Raw genomic sequence first — 25,117 nt, 5'->3', positions numbered from 1 at the left:
CTCCTGCTCTTCCCGACTCTCTCCGGATTTCAGCCGCACCCGCGTCCCTTGTGCTCCTGGACCGCTTCGTCCAAACTGGGCTCCGGCCCGTGGCTCGTGGCCACGGCTGCCCGTGGACCGGACGGTGCCCCTCCAGGTCAGATCGTTCACTTATCCACGTGCTGCTTTAGTCCCCGGTTCCGAGGGCAGGGACCACCTCTGGCTGGTTCCCTGCCGTGAGCCCCGTGCCCGGCACGCAGTAGGCCCTCAGCTGAGGGTCTGGCTGCGAGAGGGGACTGGTAGCCACCACCTGCACGCTTCCTGCCTCGGGTCTCGGCCCGCGGGGTCACCCTGGGGCACGCCCCCCGCACCTGCCGCCCGGACCGTGGCGGCTGCGTTTGCGCCCGGCTGGAGGCGCCCGCGCCTCGAACCCCCGCGCCGCGCTATGGCCGCGAGCTGGCATCGTGGAAAAGGCGCCCCGCTGCACTCGCGTCCGGACCGGCGTCCACACAGGCCTCCTCAGCGCCCCTTGCAACTAAAACGCCTGCTGGCCACGCGGTCAGACTGTGGACGGGAAGTGCGGCTGGGATCGTCACGCGTTCTGATGGGAGTTCGGGCGCAGGCCGGGCCGGGAGCGCTGTCGCAGTCGGAAGGCACGACCGTCCCGCCTCGTCTTCGAGCCGGCCTCGCGCCGTACGATGTCGGAAAACGTTCGCGCCTCCACCTTGACGCACTTTGAGGCACCAGAGTCCTTCCGGATCCCGTCCCGTGGTGTTAAAGCATCAGCCTTCACGGCCCACTCTGAGAGGACGGTTGGGGAGCGAGACCGTTCGTAGGCCGGGAGCCGGAGCTGCTGTTAACCGTGACATCGTGGCCGCAGGGCCGAAACGTCACAACGGTGAGTGGCGGGCCTACTACCCGGGCCTGAGGAAAGTGCCCCGCGGAATTCACCACCTGAGCCTCGCGGCGCCGTGGGCTCAGCACGTCAGCGCCCTCCCCTGCGCCCGGCAGAAGCCTGGGGGCCAGCACGTCCACTGTGCAGCCAGCGGGTTGAGGGACAAGGATAGGTCGTCGTCCTGGGTCTTGGGGAGAGAGCCTTAGCTGAGCCCCACTCTGGGCTCCTGGAGAAGAGGGAGTTTTGAATGAAGGGACTTTAAAGCATGATCCGCGTACCCTTTTTCCTCGTTGGCTTTCACCTCCCCGCCCCCACTTGAATACAAGCTCCTCGAAGACCGTTTGGTCCACGATTTTATCCCAAGGGCCCGACGGGGCTTGGCACAGTCTAGGGGCTCACTCGCTCTCTGTTGGGTAAACGAAGGAAAGGATGAACGGACGGGTGGGTGGGTGGATGGACTGATGGATGGAGAGATGCGTGGGTGGGTGGACTGGGGGCGATGGATGGATGGACGGACAGAAGGGATGGGGAGCGGAGGAAGGAAGTGCTGTTGATACTTAAACTGGGGAGGTTTGGCTTGACCACAGCTTCTGTCCCCCAACGTGATGATGAGAGAAAGGCGAGGAACGAGGTAAGGAAAGAGAGAGCAGTTAAGGGCCTGGCAAAGCACCTCCCCCACGCATGTGCGCACGCGCATACGCACCCCACGTGCTGCACGCGCTTGGTCACCGTCACAGACCAGAGTTACACGGTCGTGATCTTGTCTCCGGGCTGATAACGTTCTCTTTCTAGAGCTATAATACATGATTGCGTGGTCATTTTCTATTTTTAGCTTGACTCTGTGTTGGGGGTGATGGTATCTATCCATCTACCCCTCCATCCACCCAGCTATTCACTAACCCATCCACCCTCCTATCTACCTACCTAGACACGACCTACCCATCCATCCATTCACCCATCCATCCGGTCAACCATCTACCCTCTCATCCATCCACCCATCCATCCATGTATCTACCCATTCATTCACTCACCCATCTATCCATCCATGATCCATCCACCACATTCATACATCCATCCATTCTACCATGTACCCTCTTATCCATCCATCCATCCATCGATCCACCCACATCCATCCATCTACCCATCTATCCACTTATCCATCTATTCATCTGTCCACCCATCCTCTCATCCATCCATCCATCCATCCATCCATCCATCCATCCATCCATGTATCTACCCATCCTCTCATCCATCCATCCATCCATCCATCCATGTATCTACCCATCCATTCACTCACCCATCTATCCATCCGTGACCCACCCACCACCTTCATCCATCCATCCATTCTACCATCTACCCTCTTATCCATCCATCCATCCGCCCACATCCATCCATCTACCCATCTATCCACTTATCCATCTATTCATCTGTTCACCCACCTATCCATCTTACCACTTATCTGAACTTCATATTTACCCATCCACCCAAATTTCAAAACGGACCCTGCCAGATGCCCAGCTGACCTCTTACTACAGATGTTAGACAAGTGATTTAACCTCTTGAAGCCCATTTCCCTCTCTGATACGAGGGGAGGATCCACAGTGACTGGAGAAGGAGTCAACAGGAACCAGTCTCTGTAGGTGTTAAGCGAACATTAGCACCATTATCACTCCCTGCTTCCACTGGTAAGTGGGTAACAAGTTACCTGTGTCAGCTGCCTGCTTCCAGCTGGCACCAGAGTGTGCGTCACTGGGCAGAGAAGTCAGAGTGAACACAGCTCCGATCTGGGGAGTTCTTTCCCGAGCCTGTTTGCAGATGGTCAGTTCCCTAGCCCATCAATCCATGCCTGGAAAGGCTTTGTCTAAGAACAGGAATTAGTCCCCGAAGACCAGAGTGCGTGCATGGTGTAGGCACTGCCTAATGCAGTGATGTTGGATCTCCCACAAGAGCTAGAGCATCTTCTCATTCCCCATTCATCTGAACCTCACTAAGTCCCATGCTGCAGATGGAAAATGGAGTCTCCATAAACAGTCGCTGACACACGGCTGACCTCACATCCCAGCTCCTTGATCCCAGCCCAGGGCTCCCTGGGAGCTCCCTCCTCTGCGCAGTGATGAGCCCTGGTGACCATGACCTCCCCTGCAGGGAAAGGTGTCTTATGCTCACAACGTCCTCTGTTTATGCACTGTGTCCTCCAGGCCCCAGCTTCCCACGGCAGAAGCCAGAGCAGAGCTCCTCCGTGGCCTGGGGATGGGAGAGCCATCCCCTCCCGGGAAAGGAGGCATGGGGGGACCGGCTGGGCCCCCTGCATCCCACCTGCACAGTGAGGATGGTCTGAAGTTCCACACCCCACGCTGTCAACACTTCCCTTGTGCTCCGTCCAAGAACAGCCAGATGCAACTCCAGGCACTTGTTTGGGTAGAAGGGCCAAATCACCAAATTCTCCGTATCAGAAAATTGGGGGGCTGGCTGTGGAGTGACACGGACGAGTGAACTGAGCCATTTCCCCGCTGTCCAGGGTGAACAGGGACCTGGCAGACCCGGGGACCGGCTAAAATCGGGGTTTCCCCAGGCTCCTGGCTCACCCAGGGCGAGTGGGCAGAAGGAGAGTGCTGCAGCTTGGCAAAGAGGGTAAGGCATGGCCAACCCAAAAGGCCCCAAGTTCTTACCGTCCGCCGATCGTTGTGTCTTCAGTATAGAATCTCAGACCCTGCGTCGCCCCCTGTGTCATCAGCACCGTCACCTCTCTGCCCCGGGGCCAGGAAGATGGGCGGGAATCCTCAGCACTCACTGCCCTGGGCACGGTGGCCCCGGCGTGGGCTCCGTGCTCTGCCCTGCCTCTACTGTTCCAGTAACGGCACCCCACAACCCACAGCCTCCACGTGGGGTCCTGAGAAGGGATCTGGGGATGGATGGTCATCAGGATGTCCCTTCCCACTGGCCAGAGAGACACTAGCCGGGCACCCCTGTGAGCCGGGACTTGGCGGGTCTCACTCTAGAGACGTGAGAGCCACTGGACACGGGCTCCGTCCAGCCGCTCCAACACCCTCCATGGTAACCCACGCTCCGCTGTAGTTGGGCTCCTGCCCGTTTGCCAGCCCAAGGCCACCCCTGGCTCCGAGCAGAAGAGGGCGGCGGGGAGAGGAGGTCTCAGGAGCCCCCGAGTGGTGGGGAGCCGCTCTGAACGTGCCCCCTCCTGACACCTCCCGCTGTCTGCTCCAGTCACACTGGACCCCTCACCCCTCCCTGGGCCCGGGGGGCCCACCTCTTTCCCCACTTGGGGATCTCCCCTCCTCCATGGAGCCCGCCCATCCCCCACAGAGGTCTGAGCCCTCACTTGCATGAGCTCTGACTCCTGGCGGGGGGGCGGCTCTGTCAGGGGCTCATGTGTCTCCTGCCCTCATTTCCGGGGTGGGGACACGGCATTCGCTTCCACACGGTGAGCGCCCAGAACAGAGGAGATTGGGAATTCACACATCTGCGTGACCAACGGAGGCAGCAAAGGCTGAACGTCCCCAAACGCAGAAGGAGAGAGAGTGGCAGGTGAGGGGTGGCCCGTGAGGTGCTCCTGGACACTGATTCCTCAGCAGCCAAGATGTACCTGCTCCCCTATAGTAGGTCCCCTTGGCCCGGCCCCACCTGCCTGCCCAGTGACAGACACAAACCCGGACAGACGCGCCCTTAGCACACTAGGTCAGGCAGCAATGGGGCAGCAGGAGGGCCACCTGACCCCAAGCCTGGGGTCACCCGGCGCCCACCTCGTCCAGACCGTACCCCAGCCCTGCCCTCACCCCAGCTGGCTGGAACTCACCCCCACCCCCTTTCTGGGTCAGGGCAGGCACAGGAAGGGAGCAGCCGCTGCACTGAGTTCTCACTGAGGAAGCCAGGTCCCGGTTCCTCTGGGGGAGCAGAGCTGTGGTCCCCATGCCCCCAGGAAGCAGGGAGAGGGATCGCAGATGTGGAGAGAGACCCAAGCTAGACCCTTCGCACCCATAAGCCTGACAAGATGGGCACTTTGTCTCCTGGAAACGGCGGGTAGGGATAGATGGATTCCCGCCACCCCAGAACCTTCCAGAACCCATTTCCACCTTCCAAGGAAGGGGACGGGGCCTCTGATTTCTCAAGTCTACGGCTCCATCCACAGGCTCTATTCTGTGAGCAGACCTGCTCTGGGATTCGAGGCCCTTGTCTCCGGCTGGCGTTCCTTCCCGGGCGCTCACGGGCAGGCAGGCGCCACTCAGGGGGCACTTACTGGCAATGCTGATGTCACCTTCCACCAGAGGGCCACGGGCACCTGCCGCCCCAACACCTGGACCCCCTTGGATGGCCAGGCCCCCCACACTGGGGGGCTGCCGGGCACCTGCCTTCTCATCCTTCTGAAACCCCAAAAGCGCCTACATGGCCTCAGCTTCCCGCGGGCAGGTTCTGGAACACGATAGTAACTTGGGTACAAGACTCTGCGGAGGCCCCGCCGGGTTCGGCCCGATGGCTCACGCTCAGAGAGATGCCACCAGCCGGCCCCGGGCTGCACTGGATCTCTCTGCCTGGACCCAGAAGCAGCAGTCTTCCCCACTGTGCTGAGCTAAACCCACCAAGAGATGCTCCCTTGATGAGAGAGTGGCCAGAATGCTTCCCTGTGCTGCTGAGACCAGGGCAGCCTGCGAGGTCACTGGCGGGGGGGGTCTTGGCGGGCCCCCGGGTCCTCCTCTCCACATTCAGCTGCTGGGCAACGGGCCAGGGGTCCTCAGGGACGCGGACGAGCCATGCCCGTGGGTGCCACCAGAGGGCGCCGTGGTAGGCAGGGGTGTGCAGAGCCCCGCACCTGAGGCCCACGCAAAGGTGCTGCACGTACAGGGGTTCTGACCTCCGCGGACCTTCTTGCCTCTCTGCTCTGCACTCAGGTCAGCTGGCTATGGGAGGCCAGCTCCGCGGGGGAGGCTGACCCTGCCCACAGCACAGAGCCCTGCAGGGGAGGGCTCCGGTCAGCCGTGCCAGCAGGAGCCAGGCAGTGGCTCGGGCAGCTGGGGACGCCTTGGTTCTCCCATGCAGCCACCGAGTCTGCACCTGCAGGTCTGGCCACACGGATGCGCCCGCCGTATTTCCGGCTGGGGTTTCTGGGGCCTTAGCTCGGCATTCCAGCAAAAGGGCTCTGCCTGATCACGTTGCTAAGTGTCCGGGATTCCCTGCCGGTGGCGAGAGGGAAGGGAGGGGACAAGGGGGGCCCTGAGGACAAATCCTCGTGTCAGGAGTCTGGGTCTCCCTCCACCGGGCCGACGTGATTGCCTCTGCTTCTCCCGCCTCGTGGCTGGAGCTGTCACCCGGACAGTGGCCCCGGACACCCTCCAGTGCCGGCCCACGGTGGCCACGGGGTCCTTCTAAAGGTCTTGGTGACAGCCAAGAGCGGCAAACGCTTCTGGGGAGCCCACCGTGAGCCACACGTGACCTCAGAACGTGAGCCCGACGGGAGTCAAATTCAAGTTAACCCTCATCACAAACCACCAGCCCCTGGCTACACAGGAGACCGCACAGAACGGTCATGTGTCTAGTCCCAGGGAGGGCAGGAGCAGAGCTCAACACAACCCGGCGGTTCGGCACGGGGTCTCCACGGGTGGGGGGGCCTCCGGAGCAGCTACCGTGGGGACAGTGTGTGTAGACTTTTCCCTCCACCACGTGGGGCCTCCTAACCCCACCCTGGGTTCTGCCAGAACCAGGAAGGGCTCTGGGGGCCTCCTTGCAAGGCCCCCTGCCAGCCAGGGTCCGTCTGCCCCGGGGAAGGGTTGGGCTCTGAGCTACGAAGACAAAGACAGACTGGAGGGGTTCAGCCACCTCCCTGAGCCCTCCACAAGGCCCGGGGGCCATGCTGTGGAACCGGCATCCAGCCTCCCCCATCCCCGGGGCTGGTTGTGCAGCCAGCTCCACGCATGGACGTGGTCTGAAAGGCCAGAGCGTGGTCTCCTCGCCAGGAAGCAGATAGCCTGCGATGCGGCTCAAAGGCCCACCTTTCCCAGGGGCAGCTGGGGTGCCCGGCAGGTCCCCGTTAGGACAGAGGAGGGTTGGGGGAAGCCCCCCAGCAGCTCACGGCTCCTGTCACAGAGGGGCTACTGTCACCAGCAAGGGAGCTGGATCCTGAACAGAGACACCTGTCAGGGTGGGGGAGGAAGGCTGGACGAGGCAGAGACGGCAGGACTAAGGATCAGGGCACCGCTTCCCGGGGCACTGCACCGGCTGGGCCAGGACAGAGAGCGGGCTGATGGTTGGGGGCGATCCCATGGTCCCAGGCAAACCTGGACGGCTGACCGTCCTGCCCGGAGCTCTGGGTGACACAGGCAGTTGGCCTGGCCAAGCGCCCAGTCCTGGGTTGCATGCAGATTGGAGCTTCACCTAAGGGCCTGCGTCGACAGAGCACTCACCCAGCGCAAGGCATGGCCATGAGCTCATTCATCCCATCTTAGAGACAGCCCCGGGGCGCCGGGCTTCCCCTGACCCTCATTGTGTGGATGAGGCACAAACTGTTAAGTAGCTGGCCCAGGGCGGAGTCCAGAACGAGGGCCCGGAAGTCCTGGGCGCTCAGGACAGGCCGCTGTAAGGACCTCACACGTGCGCACAGGACACCAGGGACAGCCAGGCAGGGCCCCGGCAAGGCACAGCGGCGCCTTTCCTCCCTCCCCTTCACAAGCAGTACTTTGTTTGCGGCGTTGGGGGTCCCCAGCCACAGTGCCGTCGGCATCGTATTAGATTTCGTCGTGGAGGAAGGGGACACGCTCTTCTTAAAATGATAGCCGTGATGCTAGCGAACCGTGTGAAGTAGAATTTGCCGCCTCGGGGGAAACCTTTAATTTAGCTTTAAACTGTTCTTAGCACCTGGGACTTCTCCCTCGGGGCGACTCGGAGTTGAGAATCTAGACCAGAGCCAGAAACTGGATCTCACTGTTTGGAGAACGAGACTGCCAGGCAGTGCCGGGGCGGAGGTGCTGATGTGGGCTTGGGATCGTGCCTGCGTCCAGACGGAGCCTCAGGCCCGAGACCCCCGCCCAGGGGCCGGGGGACATGGTTCCCGCGGGCGCGTCCTCCCCCATCCGGAGACCTGCCCGCTGCTGCTCGGAGCACAGCCGTCAGCCCCCAGTTGGGACCGTGTGAAGCACGGACCCTCCCTCCCATCCCAGGCTCCCCGCCTGCACCCCACTCTGAACACAGGGAACCTGTGGGACAGAGCCCCCGGGAGGGTGGCCCCCGTGTCCCTAGCATCACAGACGTCAGCCGGGGACATGGTCTCAGCAAGCCTCACGTGGTAGGCTTGGCATACCAAGTGCCCTCAGAGCCCGGGGGGTGGGGGGGGGGGGATGGGACAAGGTGGGACAGGGAATCCGGTGACACGCTGGGCCAAGCGGGCACCACACCTCACCTGTGCTCACCAGGAAAACAGGTCAGCGGGCCTTCCTGGGCCACCACGGGTGAGGACAGAGATCAAGGGGACAGACGCTTGGGAACGCCACGCGCAGGCGTGGAAACCAGGAACCAGCAGGCAGGGGGCCGGCGAGCGGGAGCATGAGGACCCGGGCCCAGGCCCGAAGGGGAGCAGACTGGCCTTGCTGGGAGCGGGGGGCCGTGGCTGCTCTGAGCCCCAGCCGTGAGCCCACCCTCCCCCCCCCCCCCGGAAGTCCCATCCTCATGCGAGCAAGTCTCCATGGCCAGGTGGCCAACGTGCTGGGGGGAGGGCCCAGACCCCGAGTGGGACCCCGGGTTCTGGATCGGGCAGGTGCGTTTGCCTCAAATGCGGCATTAGGAACAAGTGGCAACGAGCAGGCTGGTGGCCTTAGCACCCTCTCTGTTCGCCTTTCACTCTGGGAAGCCAGGGTCCAAAGCACAGGGAACGGAAACGAGGCCCCAGACGCCAGCCCCAGCCCTAGGTCACTCCAGGCAGCTCAGCCCCGTCTCCCGCACCTGCCCTGAGAGGTCATCACGGGCACGTGCTCGTGCGGGTGACCCGGCATCCAGGCTGGAGTAAAAGAGGTGCTCTGGCCAGCCTCTGGGCGTGCCCTGAGCCCTAGAAACCAGGAGCCATGGAGCAGGGAGGGCCCCCTCTCCTGGTCCCCGCGGGAGCCCCCTGGCTCATCGCCAGCCCCCTCCACCCTGGCCACTCCTTACCCGACGTGCCAGGGCCGCTGGAGCCTCTTGCCATCTTCGAGGGCACCGCCCAGCCTGTTGAGCGACGGTGACCGGCTGTAGGGCCCAGGGGTGTAGCCCCCCAGAGTCCTGGCGGCCCCCTCGGGCTTGCCGGGCGTCTGCTGCAGCAGCTGGGGTGAGAGACTGCGGTGGGAGGTGGCGGAACAGACGGCCCAGTCGGGCGCGCTGGTGTTGAGGTTGTTGTCACTGTTGGAGCGTAGCAGGACCCGGGGGGCGGCCAGCGTGTTGGGGGGGCGCCGCCTCCGGTTGGAGTACGCCGGGGCCTCTCGGAAGGGCACTGGGTGGGAGAGAACAAGGAGGGGGGTGAGTGCACCCGTGGCACCTTCCGTGCAGGGCGCGGACACGCCCTTGCGCGCGCCCTGAGCCCCCACCGGTCCCCGCCGTGCGCAGAACCCGCCCCGACACAGAAGCAGCGACAGGCGGACACTGAGAACCTCTCCATTTCACGGAGGCTCAAGCCAACGCTTGACATGGAAGGGACTCGGGGTCCGACTTCCATCGGGGCCAGCGCCCCGCTCCGTCCGCAGCCGAGATGCGTGTGAGGGCCTCACAACGCAGCCGGGGCACTGAGACGGCCACAGGTACGTCCTCACCGGGACCCAAGCCTGGCCCCTGGTGGGGGCTGAACTGGGTCCCCCTGCAAGTCCGGTGTTGGAGTCCTGACCCTTTGCGCCCCAGACGGCATGTGGCCATGGGGTCTCCACGGAGGTGGGTACGGTAACACGGGGCCACAGGGTGGGCCCTGATCCCGTGTGACCGGGGTCCGTGTAACAAGAGGCGATCAGGGCACAGACATGCACAGAGGGACGACCCCGTGAGGACACGGGGAGAGGACGGCCGTCCACACGCAAGGTGAGAGGCCTCGGGGGGACCCAGCCCTGCCCACGCCTGGACCTCGGGCTCCGGCCACCAGGCCAGGGGGACAATAAATCCTGTTGGGTAAGCCCCCCGTCTCCGGGACTGTGTCACGGCCGCCCCAGGACACGCACACGGCCCTCCAAGCACTGTCCCAGGCGTCTGCTTTGGTTCCAAGCATGCTTCTTTCTCCACCCTTCAAACCAGGCCCCGCAGTGTGGAGCAGGAAGAGGTGAGCACACCTCACCCGTCTTCCTACGACGTGCTAGACTGCAGGCGAGGCCCTTACTCTGCCGAGTTCAGCGTCCCAGAGACTCAGAACGAGGACACTGCCCACGGGGACCGTGGGTGCAGGCGTGCACGCTGCAACCACTCGGGCTTGCTCCGCGGGCTGGAGCCAGAAATAGAAAGTGTCCTTTCTAAGAAGACGCATGTAAAGAAAAGCAGCCCTCCAGGCTGTGGAGAAGTCAGATGCCGATGACCCCAGGAGCCGGGGACGCGGGCTTCCCTCAAGGTCCCGACACGTGGGCAGCTTCCCGCTCGCCATGGGGTTGGTGTACTTTGGGATGAAGCAGGCGAGCGAGCTCCCAAGTCTGTGCTGCCTGAGGCCAGGGCCGTCACTGCACACAGACTGGGGCTGCGCGTGCCCTCCCAGGGGAGCTGGGCTGGAGACGGGAGTCTCAGCGTCTCAGAGGACAAGAGTATTGCGAGCACAATTCGCCATCCGCGCTGCCCGAGGTCAGAGGCTGCGGTGAAGTACTTCATGAAAACTAAGGACAGGTGCACCCTTCACGGAGCCTGGCCCTGACGTCAACCCCTGCTCTTGGCGACGACCACACTGGGCAGCCGGGCTCACAGGGGACAGAGGTGGCGCTGGCCGGGATCACAGGGGACAGAGGTGGCACTGGCCGGCTCACAGGGGATACAGGTGTGCTGGCCGGGCTCCACTGAGACAGCTATGACCCAGTCACCCCTTCACCGCCTCGCCAGGATGCAGGACAGTCCGGGAAGGCAGGGACGGAGCCAGCTCGGGAAAGACGCGTAAAAACGGCAGGAGGCTCAGGATGGGCACTGGGAATCCACGTCCAGAACAGCTACTGAGCCTTTGGAAGGGACACGTCAGGAGGTCACATTCTTTCAACACGCGGCAGCGTGCGCTCATTCCGACCCGACCCCTGTCCGAGCAGGACGCGGCCGGGACCCCACTCTGAATTTCTCAAAGGAAACACACACGTGCCGGCCTGGCTGGGAGAGAGGCGGGCGACGGGAAAGGCCGGCGGCGTCCTCCCCCGGGGACCCCCGCCTCTTAAGGGGCTCAGCCCACCGGGGAATCAGCAGGGCCTGACCCCACCTGCCAGAACATCCCCCACTTGGTGGTTTGCTGGTCGTGAGGGACAGCCTCATCGGTCACTCCCCCTGGGCAGACAGAGGCCAGAATGACTCCTGTGAGGACTGAGCGCTCATCCTTTAGGGTCTGAAAAGTGCACCCGCCGGTGGGCGCCATGGGGTGACCTGAGACCTGCCTGGCGAAGGGGTGGGGGACCGAAGACCGCGCAAGGGGCTGATGACTGCACCACCCGCCCCAGAGGACGGTTACCTTTCGTGCACAGAGCCTGCCAGCTGAAGGACTGTGTCACCGCGAGAAAGCCAACCCCTCAAGCAGCTACAACAAGCAGAAAGCGGGACCCGGCCCTCGGCCTCCTGGACCCACTTCCCCTCCCCCCACCTCCCGCCCCCGAGGAGAGGCCAGGGCTCACGCTACCCATGGGGAGGGGACCCCCCCCCCCCAGACGAGGAAACGCGTGCATTCTGTGACGTGAACTCCTGCCAGAGCCTCCAGCTTCCCCGGCGACGGAGTTGGGTCCATTTGTCTGACTGATGTGACTGTAAGATATTAATGCCCTTAATAGGAACTGGGGGAGGGGGCGGTCCTGCCAATGGCTGAGACAGACTCACGCGGGCAGAAAAATCTATGAAAAAACAGCAGACACATGGAATGAACCCCAGCGAACGTCTCCGCGCCGAGCGTGGATGACAAAACCCAAAGTACCACAAGACGAATCTGGGTTAATAATGTCAGAAAATGAGCCCGGACAAACGCCGTGTTTCAGACCAATTCCCGAGACAGGGGCTGAAGCCGGCTTTGCGAGTGGGGGCGTGGGTAGTGGTCGGAATTCCGAAGGACCGGTGCCCCGGGGGGGGGTGGGGGGGCCGGGGTGTTTTCAAACACAGCCTGCCCTGGGGATCAGGTGGCTATACTCAAAGGGAATCGCATAGGTAATGTCAGGGCGAGCATTCAAATGACAATCGTCTCACTTAATCACCAAGACTCGCATTAAATTAGTTTCCCGTGTGAGATAATTGGAAATTCTTTCCGTGTTTGTTTTACGGCTCGGGCTGGTAAGTACCTTCCTAATTCCTCCCAAGTAATGTCTTCATAAACCTGATTTCACAAGACAGGAGTTCTCTGTCTGACAAACTCACTGGAGCCATCCGTGGAAATGTTGATTTTTTTTTTTGCGAAAAGGGTTAAAAATAACTCTTTTCCTGTCTGAAAATGATTAATATTCCACCCAACTGTTTCCTTCTTTCAGGCGATCTGCAAACTCTCAGTGGGCGGATATTTTCTTAGCCGTCTTACATGCACGTATTTATACATTTTCCTTCCACAATAGAAATTACACAAGGTGTGACAAAAAGCATATGTGCTCTCGGCGTCTGCCACACTGCGTTTCCATGCACTCGGGGAAGCTGCGACCCAGAGATGGCCACGGAGAGCCCAGGAGTGCTTCCCAACGCGTCCGCCCTGTCGGCGCGGCCAGCCCGGGTCCCGACCCTCCTCGTGCCCGAGCGAGCGCCCGGCAGCCGCCAGGTAGCGGCCAGACTAGTCAAAACTTCCTTTGTTTTCCACAGGACTTAGTTTCCCACGCGGCACGTTCCGGAACGCAACGGTACCGGGGGGCCGGGGGCTCGGGAACCCAGGCAGACAAAACGGCACCTTCCGGCGGGCTCGCGTTCCAGACCCACCGCCACACAGCCCGGTCACGCGCCAGAAGCGATCGCTCCCTTACGCGATGAGAAGGGACACGCAGCGATGCCGGGAGGGACCGGAGTGCCCCCCCCCCCCCCCCCCCCCCCGCCGGCCGCTGCCCCGGAGAGGCAGTAAGAAACTGCTAGTTCCCAGGCACCGCGCTCCCGCCAGCTCGCCCTTACCTTCCTTCTTGGTGAAGGCATTTAACAAAGACTTCATCTTCCCTCTGACTCTGGCAGCAGCCGGCTCATTATATAACCTTCTCAGACGGGAGGAAGGCAAGGGAGGCTGCCCGGCCCCTCGGCGGTGCGGCGGCGTGGACCCGGGGAGCGGCGGCGGGCGTCTGGGCGCTGCGCGCTTCCGAGCGCGGCGGGGCATGCGAGCCCCGGCGCGCTGGCGGCAGAGCCCACCCCATATTCTGTCTGTCAGCTGGGAACCAACCGTGCGTAGCCTGGGGCTGCTCTCAAACCCTGCGGCCGCTGCTGGCGCCCGTCATGTGAGCAGCTCCACTCTGCTTTTGTGCTCAGTGCCTCTGGGAGGAGGGCGGGACGAGGCGGGCATCCTCCGCCGGCGGGGCGGCCGGGAAACACCGGAGGCGGCCGCGAGCCCCAGAGCCCCCGGCTCCCCGAGCAGACTCGGGGTTTATTTTTAAAGAGTGAGCCGAGTTGCCCGGAACGCCGCTTGCTCGTCCGCCAGCCGACGCGGTGAGCGAGGCAAGAAGACGGAACGCCCCGGTGCCAGATGAGCCCCGCGCCAGACCCACGTTTAACCGGGCAGCCCTCGCCGGCCTTCTGGAATCTCTGAACGTGACCCAGATTTCTGTCGGAAGGAATCAGACACAGGCACCTAGCGCTTCTCCCGGCTCACCCCACCGTGGCGATTACCCTGGAGGAAACAGGATTTCCTCCCCCCTCCCCCCCCCCCGCTTTTCGTTCTTTTTAAGGAGAGAGAACACAAACTAACTACCCCCCCACCACCACCACCCCCCCCCCCCGCCCCGCCCCGCCCCGGCTCGCCCTGATTCCAGGCAGCTGATCAAATGACTGTGTCTTCAAAGTCCCTTTACACGTGTGCTGAGCATTTCCACCCCGGGAGGAGTCCGGGAGGCTCCGGGAGAGGAAGCCCTATCTGAGGACCGCACGGAGGAGGGGCGGCGTGCGCTCCGCCGAGGCAGGGGCGCTGGGGTTGTTTCTGGGCGAGGAGAGAGGGCTTCCTGAAACACGAAATGGAGCATCCGGGGAGCCGGTTCTGTCGCCCGATGCACCTGCTGCTCGGCTGTAATTAAGCGTGCGTTCCCTCGGTTGCTAAGAGAGCTGCTTCCGAAATTAAAAAGGCAGGGAGCGCGAGAGGAGACGGGATGAGGAAAAAGCAACGGGGACATGTAAGTCGAATCCCACGTGCTCGACATACTTCGGGCCGACAAAAATGGCAGCTCCAGGAGCCGCGGGCGTCTGTCTGTCTGTCTGTCTGCCGCGGAAGACGGCCCGGGGGGTCGGACGCCTCGCCCAGCGGCCTCTCCGTGCGGTGGGCAAGGGCTGCCAGGGACGCGCCCCGTGACGGCCCCGTAGGAGCTGCTCACTTAGGCACTGTCTCCCACCTCATGCCCACAGCGCCCCAAGTCACACAGCTCGCCAGCCGCGCCCCAGCTCGGCCCCGGGCGACCCCCTCACCCCACCGGGTCTCAAAGCCACACGACGGAGCGCAAGCCACTTCTGAGGCGAGCCGCTGGCACGTTTTATCATCAGAGACCCCACGGGCTTTGTCTCGTGATCCACATCCCTGACGGGGTGGGGGGCGGGTAGGGGCACAGGCAGAGCTCGGTGTCCTTGGACACGTGGGGCGAGGCTGAGCTGCTGCCAGAAGCATCTCTCCCCACCCCCCCGCCGTACAGAGTGTCACCGAGGACACAGCAGCTCCCACTCGGGGAGACCGTGCGGCACCCCCCGGGTGGGTGTGGTAGGGTTTGCAAGGTGGCGGAGTCCGGTTCCCGGGGCCGGGCCGGCCACAGGCGGGGTGCCACCTGGCTGGGACCCACGGAGACAGCACAGCCAAGGGAGCTCCTTCCGCTGCAGAGGCCGGGCCCTGCCACGTGAGCCCGGAGAGCTCGCCAAAGCGCAGGGAACCCTCTGGGAGAGTGGGAGGCTCGGCGCTGCTCAACCCGCCTCCATGTGTCTCTGGTCGATACCCTCCCAGAAGCACGGAGCCGCATCCCGAGCCAAGTTCCCTCGCCAACCCCCGCTGCCGGCCGCGGAGCGGAGGGGCGTGCGCTCCAGGGTGGCACCTCACCGAAGACGGGTGCTGCCTCCGAAGCTTCGTCTGTGTCCCTGCCGTTGACCTTGGGGGAAGGGCGTGGGGAAGACGCGGCTTCCCGGGCGCCACTGCGAAAGCCCCGCGCGTTGTCTAACTCGAGAAAGCAGAGGGAACGGGACGGAGCCCTCTTCCCTGGCTGGGGAGCAGCACGGGGTCCTGACACGGGGCCCGGCCGGGAAACGGGGCCTCCCCGGTCCTCCTCACGGGGCACCTGCCCGTAAGCGGGAAACGGTGGGGCCCTGGGGCTGGGCCCTCGGCAGGGAGCCTGGCGGAGACAAGCCTCGGAGACCCACGAGCAGGACGCAGAGGCTGCGGCCTGGTGCAGAGGACCCGTCCCTACCCATCCCATCCCCGCCAGCGTTGGTGAACCGTGGGCCCTGTGCAGGCCACGGACGGACGCAGCAGCGAACAAGCAGGAAAGATCGCTAGTCTCCCTCTCGGCTGCCCAGGGGGCCGGTGGGGGGACGGGACCAGACTCTGGCTGGGTACGATAGGATTGGGGGCACTGTGGGAAACACCCCTCAGTTACAGGATGCCTTTCGACAACCTCACACGCGTTTAATACGCTGCTGGGAATCTGACTGAAACTTTGACAGAAACTGGGAACCGGGGGTCTGTCACACTCACGTGCAGGCCCACTGCGTCCCCAGCCCTCAGCGGGGCTCTGCCCCCCAGAAGCCCCACCTCCTGACCCCCCCCCCCCCCCCGCCACCTGGACCCACCTCCTCACCACTGGCAGGCACGCCCTCCTTGAATACTTCCAGTGACAGGGAGCTCACTACCTGAGTGTAGTGGTTTTTGCTCCGAGACACAGGCTGAGTCATCCTCACCATGAGGCGAAGGCCGGCCCCGGGCCCACGTGTGCGGATCTCCCTTCGCTTCGCCAGAAAACAGGCTTGCGTCTGCCACATGCTAATCGGAAGGGACAAAGCATAGATTCTGCCCTGACAAACGCAAAGGCGTCTGTAGCGGCATTTTTCATTCTGTGCTCTGGAACAGGCTTTTCTGTGCAAACGTTCCCTGGAGATCGACGGGCCGCGGCAATCTGGTACCTCAGCGCGTATCTGTCTGCGTTGATCTGCACCCTCCACGCACACGTGCACCTGAAGCCTGCCTGCCTGGCTGGCCGGGACGGGAGGAGATCTGCAGGAATCACGTCCAGCGGAGCAGTCCTGCCGCCAGCCACGTGCTCGTCCACGGCAACCTGCTCTCCGGGAGGGACAGACGTCACGCCCTTCCCGCTCAAGCCACGAGGCCTGGACACCCAGCGGTGACGCCAGCTTCTCTGGGAAGCTGGGGCAGCAGAGGCGGAGGGGGGCAGGCACGCTGAGGGTCGGCTCGGGGCCCAGCAATCCGCTAACACGGTCCTCCTGTCCCAGACGAGCAGACCGAGGACGACTGGGCTGAAGGTCCAACATAAAAACTAAGACAAAGACGCAGGCTGGGATTTGAACCCCCACTTCTCCCCGAGGCTCCCGGAGAGCCCGTGGTGCGGCTCAGACATCCGGAACCTTCTTGTGGAGTCCCCGGCAGGCTCCCCGACACTGGGGGCGAGGCTCCCTGGATGAGAGGAGCGAGGCCCACGGGGGTCCGACTTCGCTGGCCCCACAGCCGTAGGTCTGCGGGTGGCAGAGCCCGGGGGTCCTCCAGGGAGGACCGAGAGTGAGCACCGCGGGTTGTGCCGGCCGCGTTGCTGTTCACCGAGTGCAGGAGACGTGACGACACACGCCGCTGGGGCCCAGCTGGGCTCGGGTGACACGGCGGGTGGCAGGATGCCACGTGGTGGCTCTGTCCACATGCTCGCCCGCCCACCCCAGAGGGTGGGCAAGAATTGCCTGAGTCGGGGACACTCGACGTCCGGGGACAGATGAGAAGGTCAGACGGGGCGGGGGGGGCCTCGAACCGGACAGCTCCCAGGAGGGCAGAGGATCCCCCCAAAGTGAACCCCAACTGTCACCCCCTGGCCGGGCCCTTCAGCCACCAGCCTGTCCCCCCCTCCCCACCCCGACCACCAGCCCAACCCCGGTGCTAGCCCCTTGGTAAGAAACCCAAGACCATAAATACACAAACACACAATAAAAATACCCCAGGCCGTTCCCTCCAGCCTCCAGCCCCGCACGGCCGACCAATCCGCCTCGAGCTCGGATCCACCCGCCCAAACCCTCCGTTCGAAGCCCTGTATTTGCCACGTCGTTTGACAACGGCCTGACAACAGGCTGAAAATAATTTCATTTCTCGTGTAAAAAAAGGCTCTTCGCACATCAGAACATTTCAAGGCGCTCTGAAGTTCTGGCAGGGAGGACGCACCAGGTGTGATAAACGCGCCTCGCGAGGCGTCTGCTGTGCGGGTGCCACAGGGTCTTGGCAACGGGGCCCGTCCGGTGCCCACGACGCCCAGCGCACCCGTCCCCCAGCCGGGGTCCGGTGCCAGGTGCAGGGGAGGAGCCAGACGCGGGACCCCAGCCGCCCGATTGAGGGCCCGGCTCTGCGTCTTCCGCCCTCGGCGGCCGTGGGCTGCCCGGGCGCCCCGGGCTCAGTTTCCCCATCTGTAGGTGGGGACAACCCACCTCGTTCCCGGCGTTGGCCGTGAGCCGCTGAGCTCCCGTTTGACCTTCCAGGGGCGAGGTCCAGCCCGAGGACCACCCCTCACCCTCCCTGAAATGGGTTGTGAATGGTGCCACCTCCCAGGAGGGTCGCGAGGACCCAGCCACTCATCATCCGTTACGGTGCGTGAACCACAGGGTCGGCAGGGGTCACTGAGTAAAGGCATTTAACTCAAAATCTGCCAGCAGATGGCAGAGCCACCTCCCCGCCCCAACCCCGCCCCTTGTCTGCGATGAGCCCCCATCCGGCCACGGAGAGACCCCTCCTCAGGGCTCCCGCAGCGGAAGTGCGCCCTCAGGCGATTTCCCGGTTCCGGGGCACTTCAAGGCCCCCAAACGCAGGTTGGATGCCCGGCTCCCCCCTCGCCCTGCACACCGGAGGTGACCCCCATAGCTCTGGATGTGAATGAACGGATGGATGGATGAATGAACCACGGAAAGCGAGGTACGAGTCCCGGCTTTTGCTCGGCGTGTCCCGAGGCGCCTCACCAGGTACACCGGGCTGGTCTCCCTGGGCCTGAAGCCACCTCACTTCTCTGTCCCTTCTTGCCACCCGCCCCCCCCCCCTCCTCAGAGGCCCCCGGGCACCAGGGGGAGGTCTGCCCTGCAGGGCTCTGGGGCCGCGTTCACCCACACCCCACGGACAGGTGCACTGGACATCGCTCAGGCCGGTGCCCTCGAGGCCCTTCTGTGTCTGCACAGCCCCCACCCCGAGTCTTGCCTGCCTGGTGGGCTGTGGGGAGCTGTGGGCCACTCCTTACTTTCCCTGCTGCCGGGACTCAAGGCAAGCAGACGCGGGGCACAGCGCTCTGATTCCGGAGGAAGGAGCTGGTGGGTGTGGACAAGCATCCCGCCAGGGACGTGCCAGCTCCCTGGGCAACCAGGGGCGGCTGGATGCCAGGCCTGGCTCTCCAGCCTCCTTGGGGAGCTGTGACCCTCCTTTCCTGCATCAACGGGTCAGACTGGACCCTTACTGGCCACAGAGATCCCGGCCGACAGAGCCGACGAGGCTGGGGCTCGGCCGTGATTTCTCCAAGACCCTGAGATTCCAGATGGAGGCTGTTTCCCTTCTCTTTCCAAGTGGCCTGGCCTCGCCTCCTATTTGTGGGGAGAAGGGAGAAGGGAGCGCAGGCTGGCGTGGAGCTGGGCTGGGGAAACAGAGGGAAGACTGAGTCTATTTCTTCTTAATACAAACCCCTGGAGGTGACTCTGTCCTCTCCTCACAGAGGGGGCCCCTGGGGAGCTGAGAGGAAGAAACAAAACCCCAGAGGGTCTCAGCGGCCCACCAGCCACACCCTCTATTTTATCTCACAGAAGCAAAAACCAAGTGCCAAGAGCAAGGCTGTGCGGCCAAGCCGGGGGCAGGGAGGCAGCGGGCCCGGGCAGGTGTGGGCGGGAGCCGGACCTTCCCGCCTACCCCCCCCCCCCCCCCGCACCTCACCCCGAACAGCGGCCCTTGCTTCCTCCACGCACAGCTTCAGCTAACTGCGGTTTAAATATTGGTAGGCAACCTTTCTCCAGCTGACAATAATTGTTAAATGAATCACGCTTTTATAAATAACGCGAGATATAAAAAGGCATCTCGGCAATAATGCGGGGTTATCTTTGAACAAAGATGTAGGTGTCTGCGGCGTTTGTAACGTTCGCGGCAGCCAGGGCCATTGAGGGAAGCTTTGCTCCTGGAGGATCCGTGGAGGCCCAAGGATACTCGGGGCAGAGGCCACCCGACTTGGGATCCTCCGATGCCCGCGGGGTCTGGATCTCTTCCGGGGACGGGTCAGGCTCCGTGCCGGTGGCGGCTGGGGTCAGGAACTCTGCGGGTTTCGTGACACCGCGACTCGGGATTTAGGTCCAAGACCAAGGTCGCAGGGGGCGGGGGGCAGAGCTCAGGAGGGTTGAACTGGGGCTGGCCACGGAGAGCGAGGGTCCCCGAGGCGCACCGCGGAAGGATCACGGCTCCGAACGGCGCCTCCTACCCTTTCCTGCATGTAGCTCAGCCTCTGCCAGAGTCCCACAGACCCCATGTGCCAGCTCTGACCGGGAGGCGTGGGGGCAAGGGCAGCGCCGGGGCTTAACGGAAGCACGAGCCACTTCCCGGGTAGTCCGTCTGACAGCTGGGTGACTGAGGACGCCTGGCCTCTCATGGGGGAAACTGAGGCTCAGAGCCGTGAGGCAAGTCGCCTGTGCTCGCCCCGCCCTGTCTATTCAACAGAGTCACCCCCGGCCCCCACGGCCAGTCACAGGACACCTGTTCCCGGACACAGCACAGCATCCCCTGTGCCCAGGATCCCCAGGTGAGCTCTCGGGACCCAGCCCGCACCTGTGGCACCACACGACCCCCTCTGTCCTCCGCAGGGCTTCCCGGGAGGGACCCCGGCACACACGTCCGAGTCCTCGGGGGCAGCGTGTGGTGGCTGCTGTGTGACCAGGTGGATGAGTGTGGGAGGGAGCAGGGGGCAGGCACCGGCCCACCACAGATGCCGCCCTGCCCCCATCACTCAGACCCAGCCCTGATCCCCAAGAATGACTCCTAGAGCCCCCCGGGAGCGGCAGGACGCCCAAAGACTCTGGTGCGAATCTCCAAGTCTGCAGGGAAAATGCCAATCACAAACAGCACCAGTTACAAACACCGACGTCACCGGTGTCACTGGGCTGGACCACCCCCTTTCTGCAGGAGCTGACCCGGAATGGCCCTTTTTTCGTCATGTGTTACCAAGTGATGGCACCTGAGGGGAGTCCTGCCTGGGTCAGCCTCTGACTCGGGGTGGGACTCAGTTTCCCCATCTGTAAAGTGGGGAGGCCGGCCCCCACCTCGCTGGGCTCGTGAGATGTCTGCGAGGGCCCCACAGGGGTGGGCTGCCTGCCGACTTCCCTCCCCTACGGGGGGCGGGGCACAAGGGTGGAGAACGGGCTCCCCGAGACTCGGGGAGGAGCTCTGCTCAGATTCCCACTGTGGAGTCAGGTGCCCCGAGTTCCCGAGGCCATAGACAAGTCCTGGCTGCAGCAGACCGCGCTCCACGGATGGCCTGCTGCCCACGTGGGGCCCACGGGAAGCCCGGCTCTTCGTCCTTGAGGGGGAGGATCGGGAAACGCACCTGCCTCCTGGAGTACCACCAGGAGCAGCAAGCCTTGGGTTTGGGGGGCCAGGACGGTGTCCCGCACCTGCCCCCCACTGCCTGCGACCTCAGGCGCATGGCCGTGCCTCCCCGAGGGCGAGCACCCACCCCGAAGAGAGTTAGAGCCGACAGGGCCCAGTGTCCACGGCCGTTCATGGGCGCAGAGGAAAGGACCTCCCATTGGATAACCCAGTGGGCGCGAGCCGCGGGGGAACCCAGGGACTGGACGCTCCCATGCTGCTTGCTGGGGGGCTTCCCCGTGAGTCACCAGGGTGGTGCTGTCTGCAGGGCCCCTGCCCGCGTCACACCCGACTGCTCTGTACATTAGGGACCGGACTGCAGGCGCCAGGCCCACACAGAGAGCCGACGCAGCCCCAGAACGCCCACATGTCTCAGGACGTGCTGGAGAGCCAGCCGTGCACAGCGGCCCCCCACACAGAGCGATCTGATTAAAGCCAGCTCCCGAGACGGTCAGAGAGCGGCCAGAGTGACCATGCGCTATGGACTGAGTGCCTGTGTTCCCGCCAAATCCCCTATGGTGAAGCCCCTGGCCCCCAGGGAGAGGGCGCTGGGAGACAGGCCTTTGGGCCGTGAGGGTAGAGCTGACGTGAGGCCTCCAAGCCCCCACGGGGCCACGGGGAGATGAGTTCTCTCCGCCGTGTGGGGACACCGCGAGAAGGGGGCCGTCTGTGAACCGAGAAGAGTCTTTACGAGGCACCGAATCAGCCAGCACCGTGATCTAGGACTCCCGGGCTCTAGAACTGGGAGAAAAAATGTCCGTTGTTTAAGCCGGCTGTGGCCCCCTGTCACAGCAGCCAGGACCGACAAGGGTACCGCGCAGGCAGACCATGTCTCTCTGCCCTTGCAGGCCCCCAGGGGACCGGGGGACATCACTGCGGCTTTCCCCGCCCACCCCTTCCGATGCCCGGAACACAACTCTGGCCCTTGCCTGGCCGCGCCCTCCGCCGGACAGGGTTACCTGCCCTTCCCACCCTGGCTCCATCCAGCTCCGGCCCCTCACTCTCAAGGTCACCTTGCCAGAGGCTGAGTCTGTCTCATTCGCCCTTCATCACCAGAACCGAGCTCGGAGCCTCACAAGTATGTTTCCTGTCTGCCTTCAACAGGGAAGGCACCGTTCTACCTCCCGTCCGGGACTTGGGGGTTGAGTGGTTCACTCTGCCTCACTGCGTGAAACGTCTGCTTCTAGAACCCTTCCCACCCCGAATACCCCCCCTGCACAACTGGGCCTTTCTGGAAGTCACGGGGCAGGAGAGGGGGCTGCACACACCTTTCTATCTTCAGGCTACGACACAAGACCCGACACAAGGTGGGGGCTTATAAATACACATTCTGGTTATTTTTGATCCCTGACCAGCCACTTCGACACCTGGGTCATCTGTGGGTCTGCTCCTGTTAATTTCTCTGATCTCACATCCCATTTTCCTGCGTCTTTGCATGTCTAGAAATTTTTGATTCTGTGTCAGCCATTATCTTTAACGTGTTATAGAGATTCTGGATTCTGTTCCTTTTCTCTGAAGGGTGTCGGGTCTTTCGAGCAGGGAACACAATACTGGCAGAACGCTCCATCCTGGGAAGACGTGGCTTTGAGTTTTGGGGGGAAGCATCTCTGTTGGTTTGGTCCTGGGATGAGATGCTGACATCATGGGCCCTTCCAGGTCTCAGGCAGAAAACCCAAAGTATTTGCCAAGTTCTTCAGATGAGGCAGGACTCAGCGCTCTGTCTCCCTCGTGCGGGAACTACCAAAGTCTCCCCTCAGGTCTCTGAGATTTAAGCTGCTGTGTTCCACTAGGACCCTTAGACTCTCATCCTGCACATGCTAGTTCAGAAATCAGTCCAGGATTCGATGAGAGTTTATGTGCAGATTTGGGGCTCTTGCCTTTCTAGGAGTCCTCCCCTCTATTTCCAGCCACTCAGGCAGGTCTGACCTTGACCTCTAACCACTGCATCCTCAAGTCACTTTCTGTCAGGGGGATCCTTCATTAATATGCCTCTCATCTGACAGACTCCCCTTTTGTTGAGGGCCCCACGTTCTGTCTGCTTTTGGTTTCCTGCCAAAGCCCACGAATGGTTGTTGCTGTTTTTGTTTGGTCCAGAGTTTGTCACTGTTATGAGGAGAAGGGTACGTGTGACATGAGCTGCTCTGCCATGGTTGGGAGGCAGAAGTCACGGGCTCGTAAACGTAAGTGAAACAAAGAGGTGCTCCCCCCGCGGGCACACCTGCACACATATGCAGTGAGTGTTCGATCTGCACGTCTGGAGGCAGGGGGTGTGCCCGGCGGGGAGACGGTGAGTGTGTCAGAGCAGAGAGAGGCCCAGGGTGAGGAGGCCAGGGGGCCTTGACCACCGACCACATCAGCAGAGGGGCCGGGGGCGAACAGCAGCTCTCGGCACTATGCCTGTCCCTGCAGCCCGGCTGGGAGGGATCGTAGGCACCGAGACAAGTTTATTTCAACACAAGAACCTGACTTTTGTGACTTCTGAGCACATCCAGGCGGCTGGGGGTGCGGGCAGGTGCACAGGCGGGTCCCCACCTTGGAGATCAAGGTGTTACCTGATCAGAACCTGTACAGGTGCCAGGAGGCCCTGGTAAGTGAGCGCTTGAAACAATGCTGAGCGAGCGGCGGGTCGGTCCCCACCTGGTGCGTCGCCTCGTTAGCAGATCCTGCTGCCGATTTGTATTTTAGGAACTAATTAAGCCTTGGTGACCGATCTAACCTTCAAATGAATTCCTTCCAGGGCTGAGCTGGCAGCCCAATTCCTACCAGGCAGCAGCATCAGGAAAACCCCAAATCCAGGAAAAGCCAACCCCGAAGGGCAGAGGAGCAGGGAGGAGGGGACTGAGACCTTGGGCGGGCCGGCCAGCAGGTGAACAGACACAGAACCCAAGCGGGGGAGGGCACAGACCCCCAGCTGCCTCCCAACCTGATTGGGGGTGTGAGCGACCCGGGACAAACGGAGGGGCTCCTGGGACAGAGGCTGTGGCTGTTGGTCTGACCCTAACCCCAGTGTGATGGCTCCTGGCAGCCGGGCCTGTGACACGTTTCCTTCTCTCTACAGCCCAGTGAGGTGGGTGCATTCACACCCATCTCACAGACACAGAGGCTGAGACTCACAGGGGTCTCGGAGCCCGCTCCCCAACGCCTGTCACTCCGGGGCAGTGCTGGCCGCGCCTTCCCCTCAGCAGCACAGCCGGCCAGGGGTGCCCCGACCCGTGGGCAGAAGGTGGGCGGCTCACCTGGGAGCCCAGCACACGGCACAGCCGGGGGGCAGGGGAGGCGTCGAATGAACAGGCTGACGGCACTGTGTGGTCTCCCGATCCCGCTTCTGCTTGGCTGGGAGTCCCTGCCTTCCTGGACCTCATTTTCCCCATATGTCAAAGAGGGAACTGGGTGGAAAGCCCATAATGTTTCCCCCGGTGGAAAATCCGGGGGCCTCATCCACTGTGATGGGCACCTTGTCTGAAAGGGGCAGAGGGTCCCCAGGGCTGGCTGGCAGGATTTCAGGGGCACTGACGTCACCCGGTACAAAAAGTGGAGACTGAGGAGGTCCGCCCGTCCCTCCACGTTTCCTGCGGGTACAAGGGCACACGGGGACGGCCCTGCCTGTGGCCGGCTGGCCCACCAGAGCTCCTGGAGCCTCAGCCATGAGGCCCAGGGGCCCGAGCCAAGGCTGGGGTCCACACGGGGAGGCTGGAGCCTGCAGACGCGGGCCTCCTGGGAGGACGGGACCACAGGGTCTCACCGGGGTCTCTCTCGGCCACCCAGGCACTGGGCGCTTCTGAGACTCAGGCCAGCCCACTGCGGGCTGCGTCCCTGGGGCCTGACGGCCACCCTGGCCTGCTCTGCTCTAGCTCGGGGTGCGGGAAATGGCATCTGGGAATAAAAGTACAAGGCCCACAAGAGCACGTGGCACAGGAAGCGATGTCCGCTCTGAGGGCCCCGCCTCTCTCCTCCCCCACAGCACGCGGGGTGCCACGCACGGGAGCCCCCGGGGCACAGGGCAGGTCAGGAAGTCGCCCAAGGTCGCTCACCAGCCCAGGCGGGACGGGCTCTGCCCTTGGCCCATCACTGACCCGGCAGCTGACCACACGCCCGGAGCCCTGCAGAAGGGCCTGGAATCCCAG

General features: G+C 63.1%; 1 protein-coding gene across 3 annotated transcripts in view; it reads right to left on the bottom strand.

Annotated features, from left to right (window-relative positions):
• Positions 1 to 25,117, bottom strand: part of SHANK2 (SH3 and multiple ankyrin repeat domains 2) — a 492,081-nt gene that overhangs the window by 270,217 nt on the left and 196,747 nt on the right. For 2 of the 3 annotated variants that reach the window (XM_053899337.1, XM_053899335.1), the window contains exons 1-2: positions 13,127 to 13,578; positions 9,020 to 9,335 (exon numbers count right to left, since the gene is read on the bottom strand). In XM_053899337.1, the coding sequence (XP_053755312.1) occupies positions 9,020 to 9,335; positions 13,127 to 13,322 (512 nt within the window). In that variant the 5' untranslated portion in view covers positions 13,323 to 13,578. Of the gene's footprint in view, positions 1 to 9,019; positions 9,336 to 13,126; positions 13,579 to 25,117 lie in introns of those variants that run through there. The other variant, XM_053899336.1, reaches the window with a different exon arrangement.

The sequence above is a fragment of the Panthera pardus genome, unplaced genomic scaffold (genome assembly GCF_024362965.1).
Source record: "Panthera pardus isolate Hobbes unplaced genomic scaffold, ASM2436296v1 HiC_scaffold_12, whole genome shotgun sequence".
Classification (NCBI taxonomy): domain Eukaryota; kingdom Metazoa; phylum Chordata; class Mammalia; order Carnivora; family Felidae; genus Panthera; species Panthera pardus.
The sequence above is the reverse complement of the archived record's forward strand: the minus strand, read 5'-3'. Positions and strand labels throughout refer to the sequence as shown.